The sequence below is a fragment of the Tachysurus vachellii genome, chromosome 21 (genome assembly GCF_030014155.1).
Source record: "Tachysurus vachellii isolate PV-2020 chromosome 21, HZAU_Pvac_v1, whole genome shotgun sequence".
NCBI lineage: Eukaryota > Metazoa > Chordata > Actinopteri > Siluriformes > Bagridae > Tachysurus > Tachysurus vachellii.
In genome coordinates this window covers 13,419,708-13,432,576 of record NC_083480.1, presented here as the reverse complement: position 1 = coordinate 13,432,576, position 12,869 = coordinate 13,419,708, and the positions used below count along the sequence as shown (strand labels likewise).

Here is a 12,869-nt window from a genome sequence, read left to right as displayed (position 1 = left end):
CTCAAGCAAGGCCATTAACCCTCTCTACTCCAGGGGTGCTGTAGGATAAGACTTTCACAGTGCTGTAATGTATATGTTACAAAATAAAGGCTTCTACATATCTATCCATCTATCTATCATGCAAATATGGAGTGACTTGTTGCAGAGACTACAAACAGGAGTGAAGATAGCGCTTGATACTGTACGTGCCAAACAGCACACACTACTTCATCTCTTCTGATATGTGGGATGTGTAGCTAAGTGGTTAAGGTGTTGTACTAACAAATCAGAAGAATGTGAGTTTTAATTCCATTTCTATTAAGATGCTGGGCCCGTGATCAGGGCCCTTAACCCTCAATTGCATAAGGGCATCTTCCAAATGCCGTAAATGTTATGATATGATGCATGTGAATATACACTGATGAATTTTATACATAAACACCAAATCTCCCTCTAGAATGTTAGTGGCAAGAAATCTGATTTGTTGTCAAGTTGAATGCTAGTTGCTCCGGCCGCTGAAAAAACATTATTATGGCAACCAGTAAAAGGAAGGCCTACTGGTAGCGACTGGTAAGTGTGAACATACAGTAGCTTTAGCCTACTGAGTGGCAGATTTACTCACCGGATGAGAGTATCTTCTGCTGTCTGGTCTGTTCTTTCAGTAACAGGTGCTGCAGCAGAGCCTGATGGCTGGTGTTCACCTTCGGCTCCCGGGAGGCAGCAGATACAGAGCTCGCTTCACCTGCTCGCTCCTTTACAGATGAAGCAGGCTACAGAGCAACAAACAGAGAAAGAGAGAGAGAGAGAGAGAGAGAGAGAGAGAGGGTTCAGACAGGGAAAGTTGGAAACATGCTAAACCCCTGAAATGATCACAAACACAAACATTCAGGAATCAGGTGGGCAAAAAAAAAAAGAATTTGATTCACTGAATCAGTGAATCAAAGAATTAAATAAATAATATCCTAAACAAACATGCATAGACTTTTGATTAGTTTAAGAGACATATATAGACAGCTTCTACTAATGAAGAAATAATAATAATTAATAATTGAGAAACAATTAAAACAAAATCTCACTTTAAACTATGATGTTTTGTTTTATTTGTGTGAAAATTTAATGGTCTGAATTTTTGGTAATCCTGTTTAAAACATATTCAAGGAAAACTATAGATCAATAGATTTATATATTAGTACTGTATGTTATTTCCTGTCAGCATGTCATGAAATGTGCTCCAAGTCGAGTAGGCAACTCATCAACTTGTGTCACCTCACAATAAAAACGTTTGGAGTCACTGTGTGCGCTGAAATCCTGCTGCTGAAGTACATTATGTTTGGTAACCAAAAAAATGCTTGAGCTTGAGCATAAAACAAGTTCAAAGCATTCATGCATGAACACCAGTTGCATAACAAGTGGCTAACTTGAAATCTAAAACCTGGCAGTGCATATTTATGAGGGGCAGTTACAGGGCCCAGTTTCCTTACGGTTTTATCAGGCTGTGATGAATGAGGCGATAAAGAGTGCACCCTGAAACCCAAAACTCACTCTCTCTATTTACGCACAAAGCTCGAAAGCCTCTAGGTCAGAGGGCAAAACCCCCCATAGCTGTGCTAGCATGAAGTTAAAGCAAAGACAGAGGGGGGAAAAATAGCTGAATATCAACAGCATGTCTCTTTTTTTCTCTGTTTTCACTCTTTCCTTCTGTCATTCTAAAATAAAACTTGCCGTATCTTTATCTCAACAGTTCCGGTCATCATGCACCTTCTAAAAACAAACACATGACTGCATGTTTCTCTCTGAGAAGAATGATTAGGTTTATATTCATATCTGTCCCAGAAGGAGAATTCCTCATACGGCATTTCTTGCTTTCTCCAGAAATAGAAGGGGCCCGGCGGCTCGCTTACGCCTAAAAATACTGCTTCGGATACCTCGTCTTTTTTCGGAGAATACCTATTCATATCTGTTCCTGTGCAGAGTGAGACCTCGGGCCTGTTTCTGGACACGTTCTGTTTTGCATTTTATTGCATTTAGACAGTTATGGACATTGAGGAAAAAAGATTGATGGTTAATTATCTAGTTAAATACATTTTCATTTTTAATAGCGCTTTAAAAAAAATGCAATTTGTAACCAACCAGCTTCACGAATATTCAGATTCAGACCATAATCTAGAAAGAAAAAAACAAACATCTTGATGATCTTTTGAGAAGCTCAATATGGATCCTTGTTTAGGTGACAGAAATCAGTGAGATTTATAAAGGACAGTGTTTATTATTATAGCAGCAGTTTTAACATAGAAATGTACGGAAGTTCTCAAGGTTGTCACTCAAGCTGAAAAAAAGATTGTATCGATCCTACGACAGTCAATCTACCCAAATGAACAAATTAACTATTTCTTGTTTGCGTCCATCATCTGCAGAGAAAGCTATAAAACATGCGGCACATTTGAGCCATCACAAAAACTTTCCTTTGTCCAAACCTTGTATGGTGAGCAAACTTGAAGCTAGTTTCAGAGTCGTTGTCAATATTTAGACAAGTGTTCAGATGTGATTTTATGACTACTCTATTTAGATGACTATATTGACGTCTGTAGCTTAACCCTCTGAGGTTGGGAGATTTTTCTTGAGTATAATCTTCTGAGACGAGGCTAACTGTCTAGACCATGGCCTTTAAAAAAATGCCTTTTAAAACCAGCTTGTTTTGGGCAAACTCCACCCCTGACTTGTGGTATATCATCGGTTATATCTTTTTAAGGTTTTTAACCCAATTTGGGTATAAACCTCTCACTACATGTCCATGAAACATGCGCTGAGTAAAAGGTCGCTGCATGTCACCGTGTCAATGTGCAAAATTGGTTCAGTCGGCAGGTGAAAGATGAGGGAAGGATTGAGGTGGCTTGAGGAATCACTGATGAATCAATGTAAAAAAGATTATGGTACATTTTCCTATGCTTACTTAATAATGATGAGTTCATCAACACAGACATACAAGCTCTATTCACACTAAAACATAATGCTAAGCATAGTCCATATTTTATGCTAATGGGACTCTTCTACTCTTATATATCTGAATGTGGCGAATGTCGATGATATTCTTTAGAGCTCCACAGGAGTCAGATTTACTCTGGTTGATCACTGACAATACTTTTTCTTAAGATGGCAGAAACACCCCAGTCAAAATCTCTGAGCGCTCTCCTACGATGCATCTCTGATTATCTGAGGTTATCTTGCCATTCTCTTTATCGGAGAGGTTTAAAGATAACTCACGCTGATTGGCGAAGGCCCAGAGTGGAGGCTTAAGGTAAGGTTAGGAAGGGAAGGTGACGTGTAGAGGTTCAACAGAGTGAGAGAGCCGTCTGCCTTCAGAAATCCTCCCTGTGGTAAATACTTCTGCAACAGAGAGAGAGAGAGAGAGAGAGAGAGAGAGAGAGAGAGAGAGAGAGAGAGAGAGAATGAGAGATGGTTATACCAAGTAATACCAAATATTCAGGACTGGCTGGTGTAAAGTGAGCATTTTAAGAAAAATAAATACTATAAAAATAAAAAATAAGGCTTTTTTCTTGGCATTTAGTTATGAGTATTTGTTGCAGCCATATGTAAAAAATACAAAGGATGACATCAAGTCGACTGCCGGAGCTGATTTCTTGAACTTAATCGTTCACAGTCACAGCTTCGCAGTTATAAAAGCAGTTTTCCTGCAGTAGACTATTTAAACAGCTTTATCTGTATATATTTGTCTTTGGAATTTAAATATATATCATTCAGACACTAGTGTGTATGTTTGAGATGACTCTAGTGTTTCACACCTCTCCATAAATGATAACTTTTCCTATCATGGGCTTGGATAAGGAAACGCTATACGTGTGATGGATTTAGACAGTGGAGTCAGACGGCAGGTTCAAAATTAGGCTGTTTATCAAGACCGTGTGTGTGTGTGTGTGTGTGTGTGTGTGTGTGTGTGTATGCATGCATTGCTTGCATGTTATTTAAGTGGTATATATGGGTTAAATGGTGCATTATGGGTATTCTCTAACTGTAACCATTTACATGCATTTTAGGATTTCATGAGTATACTTTATCACCATTTTATTCTTCTCTGTACCATCATAAAGGGCTCTAATAAATAATATTAATAAAATAAAACATGAATAGTGCCCTACATAGTGAATCGGGTCTAGTTTAGGGTGAACTGAACCTGAATATAAAGCTGTCCATTTTAAAAGTACTACACAAATAAAAGTCAATTAAAATGAATGAATAAATAATAATAATAATAACTGAATATTTCTTTAAATTGTGTCAATTTTCTAATTAAATATAAAAATTCCAGTACGTGTCCTGAAAGTGATATTACATTTATGTTTTAGTGGTAATAAGTAAGTCTTTTCTCTAATTTTACTTGTACATATAATGTTAATATACAATATGTAGGTTCTATTATTCATTCATTCATTTTCTACCACTTATCCGAACTACCTCGGGTCACGAGGAGCCTGTGTCTATCTCAGGCGTCATCGGGCATCAAGGCAGGATACACCCTGGACGGAGTGCCAACCCATCGCAGGGCACACACACACTCTCATTCACTCACGCAATCACACACTACGGACAATTTTTCCAGAGATGCCAATCAACCTACCATGCATGTCTTTGGACCGGGGGAGGAAACCGGAGTACCCGGAGGAAACCCCCGAGGCACGGGGAGAACATGCAAACTCCACACACACAAGGTAGAGGCGGGAATCGAACCCCGACCCTGGAGGTGTGAGGCGAACGTGCTAACCACTAAGCCACCGTGCCCCCTTAGGTTCTATTATATTTAATATAATTATTTTATATTAAATATATTCAGTGAACTGTATTTTGTGATTTGGTCAAACTATGTAAAAAAAAAATACAGAGTTGATGTGAGTGACAGATTCCGGATTATGTTAAAATCCTGTTAAATATTAGCAACAAGTGAATTACTGAATTACTGAATGTTCCAAACAACATGATAGAGAAAGCTCTGATCTTACATCCTTTAGAGAAGAAACTTAAGAAAGAATGAGAAATTTCCTCCTCTGTGGTTTATGTGATCTGATACACAGTGTAATACTACAGCTAATGTTTGCTATTCTATTGCAATTTTAAAATGAAAACAATAAATCAACTTTTAAATGAATTAGACAACCTTGCACACACACACACACACAGATACACACAGATACACACACACACAGATCCACATGCACACACACGCACACACAGATCGACACACACAGACACAGATCGACACACACACACACACAGGTCCACACACATAGACACAGATACACACACACAGATACACACATACAAACACAAATAGACACACACAGATCCACATGCACACACACATGTACACACAGATCCACACACACAGACACATATCCACACACACACACACACAGACACAGATCCACACACACAGACACAGATCCACACACACACACACTCACACACAGATCCACATGCACACAGACACACACACAGATCCACACACTCACACACACAGTTCCACAGGCACATAGACACACACATACAGATACACACACACAGAGAGATCCACACATACACACACACACACAGACAAACACACACCCCTTCGCTCCTGGGTTTCACCTTCTTGTTAAACCTCATGGGACTGAAAAGGAAAGTTTAACGTAACAAAGCCTCATGCCATGACTCCATCAGACAAACAGGAAAGTTTGTGAAATGACTGTAGGTGTGTCAATATTATACCATAAGTCTGTTTATAAGTGTGTGTTTGTGTGTGTTTATGTGCACAAGTGTGTGAGCAGCCTGGGAGGTCTACAGATCCCAGCGCCTGGGATAGCAATTAAGCCCTAAACATGTACACACACACCCACTTTCACACACCCAGTCAGAGGGCTGACTCTGCTTGCGTTTCACTGCAGAATTACGACAGACAAACACAAACAGGCCGTCTCTGGGGGCCGCGTGTGAAGATGAGCCGCAGAAAGAGCTCCATTGTGTCCGGGGGTCCTTCTCTGCCCCGTGTGAGGAAATGCTTGGGCAGAACTTCACAGAACTGCTGCCCCCCCTTCAGCCCCCCTTCATTCCCCTCAGCCCCCAACCAGCTATTAGACCAGAAACCGCAGCACAGAGCGGAAAGGACCTGTCACTCACAGTGTTCTGAGCTGAACATAATCACGCCCACATTCACTCAAACAAACACACACACTCACACAGGACTCACACACAGAGCTCCTATATGCGTGGACACATTCTCAGAAATATACACACGCCCACACACAAAAATGTTCTACACACATCAAACAGAGAGAGAGAGAGAGAGAGAGAGAGAGAGAGAGAGAGAGAGAGAGAGAGAGAGAGAGAGAGAGAGAGAGAGAGAGAGAGAGAGAGAGAGATTAGTAGGAAAATATAAGGCTGTACGTATCAAATAAGATGAGAAAAAGAGATGGAGAAAGAGAAATAAGAGAGAGAAAGAAGAAGATATAGCATGAAAAATGGAAGAGAGAGAAGTGGAGTGAGAGATTATAAGAGAGAGAAAGAGAGCGAGAGAGAGAGAGAGAGAGAGAGAGAGAGAGAGAGAGAGAGAGAGAGAGATTAGTAGGAAAATATAAGGCTGTACGTATCAAATAAGATGAGAAAAAGAGATGGAGAAAGAGAAATAAGAGAGAGAAAGAAGAAGATATAGCATGAAAAATGGAAGAGAGAGAAGTGGAGTGAGAGATTATAAGAGAGAGAAAGAGAGCGAGAGAGAGAGAGAGAGAGAGAGAGAGAGAGAGAGAGAGAGTGAGAGAGAGAGAGTGTGTGTTTGTTTGTGTGTGTGTGTGTGTGTGTGTGTGTGTGTGTGTGTGTGTGTGTGTGTGTGTGTGTGTGTGTGTGTGTTTTAGAGGAAAAGCAGATGCCTGCACTCGGGGCTGTGATGTAATCACACTGAGAAGCAGAATGAGTGTTTAATAGTGTTGTTTATGATGCTGTGTGTTGAACAGTACACAGTTACGAGGACACACACTCACTCTTTCACCACACTTTCACAATTCCTCCAAAACAATGGACCATTAGCTGAGCGTTCAGTCTCTAGCCAACACGCATAAACAACACATTGCGTGCTAAAGCAACATGGAGCTTAACCTGTGCTGCTGAGCTCAGAGTTTACAGTAGTGAAGCACGCAAGCTGGTGTTGCAAGAAAACACAAACAATAGAGCTGTGTCCTGTTTTACTCTCTGTTCAGTACCTCCATTTGGGCGGAGCTAGCCTGGAAGCTTGTGCCGTTCTCATTGCTGCATAAGCCAATGGGAGAGCTGGGTCCAGAGCTGGGAGAGCTGTCATTGGCTGAGGAGTCTGTGTGTTGAGGAACAGGACAGGATATTAACATTTTACTTCTAAAATACTGTAATCCTTACTGTGAGAGAAAAAACCTCCATAATACTGAACCATGCTATTTTGTGATGTAGTTAATCCTTACAGGTGCATTAATCCTGTATTTTAATCTGCACCCATCACACACAGCTAATTTGCTAATTGTACGGATGCAAAGTGACTAACTCAGCCACTTTCACACAGTCTTTTTCTGGAAATAAATTCCAATACTATTCAGGAAAAAATGCTAATACCAATTTTAATGAAATAAAAAAAAAAACTTTGCTATCTATCTAAAATCTACCTGGTTAGCTTCTTAACTAGTTTGCTAGTTAGCTATCTAAATCTACCTTGTTATCCAGTGTTGTCTTAGTAACTAACAAATAAAAGACATGTGATGTTGATGCAAAATCTACCTAGTTAGCTAGTAATAAAATAAAAAATGTTGTCATTGTTGTAGTAATGTTGTCTACCTAAAATCTACCTAGTTAGCTAGTTAGGAATATAAAATATACCTAGTTAGCTAGTTAGCTATCTAAATCTACCTGGTTATCTAGTAATAAAATTTTAAATGTTGTCTTAGTAATGTTGATTGTAAGTTTAACGATCTAAAATCTACCCAGTTAGCTAGTTAGCTATCTAAATCTACCTGGTTAGTTAGTAATACAATTAAAAATGTTGTCTTAGTAATGTCATGTTGAGGTGAAATCTACCTAGTTAGCCAGTTTTGTGTGCTACCTGGAATGTAATGTTTCATTAAAAGCTCCCTGTTGAAACCAGACAAGACGTGATCTCTTTTCGCAGTCAGAATTAAGAATGAATTCTGTAAGACTACATGAAAATTTGATGCTAAATCAATGCTAACTTGCTCTGATATGTAAAAGCTAATTAAAGGAAGGGTAATGGATATTTGATTTATACATGACTGTTTCTTGAATCCTCTCACCTCAAATCTCCTTTATAATAAAACTGTGAGATCATATATGATTTCCTGTGTAGCCTTCTTCAACATTTCAATCAACTGGGTGAAGTTTGTGCTTTATTCAGTGTTGAGTATTCAGGTGACAATATACTTTGTACAGAAATGAACACTATAATAATCAGTTTTTTGCTTAATGTATTTAATGTTTAATGTTGTTTTTGTATAATGTCTTGTATACAGTAGGTACAGTATGTACGCTAGGCTGGTATATGTGTGGCGTCTAAATGAGTATCTGATGCTCCTCACCACTGAGCTCCAGCGGGCGTTTCTTAGGTGGCGTGACGAGAACGCTGCCATCTCTGCGGCGCTGGATAGGGCCGCTCCTCCGCTCAGAAACCTTCTGCTTCAGTCGTGAGCGCACCTTCAGGTTAGGTTCCGATGCTGAGACAAGAAGAGAGATAAATGAGTGATTATGGCACATGTTCTTTTTTTTGTAGAAGACTGTTTTGTGATTTCACATAAAAAAGTGGATCAAGATTGTGGCTGTTTATTTTTTTATCTAATACAAAAAAAGGACTTAAAAAATCAGGACAAATGCAGTGTAAAAAGTGATGAAGAAGATTTTTTATTTTTGTATTCACTATTTTTGGAAAATAGTGAAATTCAGTTTCAGTTTTGGTTAGAGCACAGTGTCAGCCATGATACAGCGCTCCCAGAGCAGAGAAAGTTAAGGTCCTTGCTCAAGGGGCCAAGAGTGGCAGCTTGGTGGTGCAGGGACTTGATCATCAACCTTCCAAGCAACAACCCAGAGCCATTAACACTTGATAATCCCACTCTCTGATGTCCCTCAGATAAAGTTCCTAATGGAGTCTGGTTCCTCTTAATGTTTCTTCCTCATATCATCTCAAACATTTTGTCCTCACCCCTTGCTTGCTCATTAAGGTTTTAATGAAATTTTATAATAAATTGTATAATTTATACTTTAAATTTTAATATTCCTGTATACCTGCTGTTGTTGTTAAAAGCGCTATACAAATAAAACTGAACTGAATTGAATACTGTCCATGTTACTACACTTGTACTACAACACTACAAATTATGTTCTGAAATTTATATATTCCTATTTAAAGAATCTACATATTTTTATTAATATTACATATTTTATCTATGGGAAAATTCTGCCCTCAAAGACGTTGACATTTTTTCCTTTCATTTTTTTCCATTTTTTTTTTTATTTTTTATTTCATTTTTACTAAAACTAAACAGATCTACTCTACAGATTAACACCAACAACGTGTAGCTGTGTTGGTGCCTGTGGCTGAAATTCAGGAATAAAAAGCTCTCTGTGTACGATGGTGTGTATTTGCCTAATATTACCTCATTTTTGATCCAGAATGCAGCTGTATGGCTTGTTTTTTTCCCCACACAACTCTGTTACTATGCTCTCTCTACTGGCTTTCTTTAGCTGCTCACATCAGATTTAAAACTCTGATGCTTGCCTACAAATCCGAAAACAAGCACTTATTAAACCTTGTTCTGCACCAGAATGGAACCACCATTTCTCAAGCTATAAGGAAGTAAATATAAAGACTCTTCTCTTTCCTGAAACAGTTGGAGGAATGAACTGCCTGATTAACTGCCTGTCTACAAACAAATACAAATACATAGCTCACAGTCTGAGGGTACGCTTGGTGCCTGATCTTGTTTACTAGCATAAGAGTATGTTTTTGATAGAGGCAGTAACATATTTTAGTAAAAACTCATCTGATTTCAGATATGAGCTCGTTTCTGAAATAAAGCTTAATAAAACTTGCGAGCACTAATGGAAACTTTATTTATTTGATTTCTTTTATACGTAAATCCTATCATGTTAGCTTGTGTTTGCTAATCAGCTAGCAATGTTATTAAGATTAAGAATTAAGATTAAGAATTTTTTTAATTCTCATCAATAAATTCTTAACATGGAGGAAATGGATGATTTGTTACTAATATCGCATCACAATCACAATTTCTCTCAGAAATCCTGTAATTTGTTTCTGACATTTTGGACATCTTTTATGGAAGATGATCTCATGAAAACTTAAATGAAACTAAAATGATAACTAAACGATAACTGATAATAATGTCCATTGTTAAATGTGCTATACAAATAAATTTGAATTTTTTTTTGTTTACAGAAGTTTATTTAGTTTGGTCATCTGCTATTTCGGGAAATATGAATGTAAAACAAATAGTTGGAATAAACTACTAATACAAAAAAAAAATTAACGGTTAAAATTAACCGTGATGTGGTTTTGGAATGTTTTACACTAAAAATAGTCAGTGAGTCCAAAACAATTCCTGATTTTTCTTGATCCTGTTTACTCTGGATATCTCACCAGGCTAATTTATAGCTACTTTGCTTCCCTAATGTGAAAAAACTAAACTAAATGAAATGAAAAATTTAAATACCTTGTATAATAATATTATATTATATAAATAAACTGTGGTGGCACGGTGGCTTAGTGGTTAGCACGTACGCCTCACACCTCCAGGGTTGGGGGTTCGATTCCCGCCTCTGCCTTGTGTGTGTGTGGAGTTTGCATGTTCTCCCCGTGCCTCGGGGGTTTCCTCCGGGTACTCCGGTTTCCTCCCCCGGTCCAAAGACATGCATGGTAGGTTGATTGGCATCTCTGGAAAATTGTCCGTAGTGTGTGATTGTGTGAGTGAATGAGAATGTTTGTGTGTGCCCTGCGATGGGTTGGCACTCCGTCCAGGGTGTATCCTGCCTTGATGCCCGAAGATGCCTGAGATAGGCACAGGCTCCCCGTGACCCGAGGTAGTTCGGATAAGCGGTAGAAGATGAATTGTGTACTTTTTTAAACTTTATTGTCAGTTTAAAGTGTCCTTGATATTCATTACTCTCACCAATTGCAAACTCTGTCAGAATCTTCCATCTTGCTTTATCTCTGCATCTGAGAATGTCACCCATATTAATGCCCTGTGCAACAACTCAAATACAGGTACATTACCTCAGCTAAGTGTGAGGGTTATAGCGCTCACAGACTTCACAGGCACACATCCCAGCTGTAATGAAGTCCAAATAGAGGGGATCGTTTCGCTGCCTCATCTGGAGTAGATTAGTCAAGAGCAACAGAGCTCTAAGTGAAAAAGTCCGTTACCTGCAGGCCAGGCAACCACAGTCCCTGTACAGTAGCCGTGGTTAAACTAACACACGGATACCATGTGTGTGCTTGTGTGTGTCCAGTGTGTGTTTGTGTGTGTTGGCTGCCTGGAAGAAGGGAATCCCCCACCTTCACTTTTCGTCATACAGCACCATGCCCCAGTTCCACTCCATGACCTCCTAATGAGTTAAGTTTATTCTACTGAATCAGCACGAGGCACGCAAAACGGGAGTCTCAGAGACGCCACCGGCATCCTCACCAACCAGTGGGTGGGCATCAAAGAAGCAGGAAGTAAACAGATATCAGTAAGTGCCATGATTAGAATATGGTTTGCTCACTCACTCTGGGATGCTGGGCATTCATTAGATATGTAGATGATAGAGGACATGACATATAGTTTATATACACTGACTCAGAGTCTCACACACACACACACACCCTGTCACAGTGTTCTGCATCCATAAATTTAATTTCATGAAAAGCTACTTGTAAGCATCTACGTCTGCAATTTTTCTCTTCCCTGTTTCATTCACAAAAACTCAACAAAACAGTAAAAAAGGGGGGGGAACAGAGAGCACAAGGCATTTCCGTGAGAATGTGAACGAGTGTTTGTCTTTAACTTTCATTCACATTTCACGCCGACATCATCAATCCCAAATGAAAGCCGTGCCAGCCGAGCAGATTTACCGCCACTGTAAAAATCTGGTCTCTGTGGAGCTGAAGCTCATTAAGAGAAACGACCATTAGCTGGCCTTATTACCCTTTAGAAATGATTAAAAACACTTGATTTATAAAAAGAAGAAGAAGAAGAAAAGTTGGATGCTGAAAGCTTGAGGACGAGCCTTTGCTATGGCAAAATATTGTTATACGCCTTTCACTGACACATGATGAATAAGGGCTATTAGAAAAATACGACAAAAAATATTTGCGCAACAATTAGCGGGAAGGATTTACATGTTTTTAATTCGATGGAAAAATACGACGACCTGGCTGAGGTGTTTACATTAGAGTGTGTCATTAAAGGGCACTTTGAATGTGGCCCGACTCAAACTTCCTTACACAAACATGAACACTGGGGGCTCCAGGGCATGCACGGACCGAACGGGGAGTCATATAATAAACCCACATGCACCTGTGTAGTTTTTTTAGCTTTCACATAAAATTTAAAGCCATCATGGGTTATGTGTTTGAAACTGTGTGAAAAGTTCATTCTTTCTCACTCACTTTCTTCTTTTAACAGCCTTTTCTACCTATCTTCAAAGACACTGGCATCTGTCAGGTTAGCTTAGAGTCAACATTAGCAGTAAAGATGATAGTTATGACTTAGCCCATGTTAGCAGTTTAGCTAGCATTAGCTGTGAAGTCTTTAAAAACATTTAAAATATGCCTTAGAAATCCTCTCAGACATTCTGTCCAACTAGCCCATGTTAACAAGCTA

General features: G+C 39.1%; 1 protein-coding gene across 4 annotated transcripts in view; it reads right to left on the bottom strand.

The window, feature by feature from the left end:
* Window positions 1-12,869, bottom strand: part of LOC132864009 (histone deacetylase 9-B) — a 48,545-nt gene that overhangs the window by 6,738 nt on the left and 28,938 nt on the right. For all 4 annotated transcript variants that reach the window (XM_060897184.1, XM_060897183.1, XM_060897181.1 and 1 more), the window contains 4 exons: window positions 8,574-8,708; window positions 7,221-7,327; window positions 3,241-3,363; window positions 602-749 (listed from right to left, as the gene is read on the bottom strand). In XM_060897184.1, coding sequence (XP_060753167.1) covers window positions 602-749; window positions 3,241-3,363; window positions 7,221-7,327; window positions 8,574-8,708 — 513 coding nt within the window. The remainder of the gene's footprint in view (window positions 1-601; window positions 750-3,240; window positions 3,364-7,220; window positions 7,328-8,573; window positions 8,709-12,869) is intronic.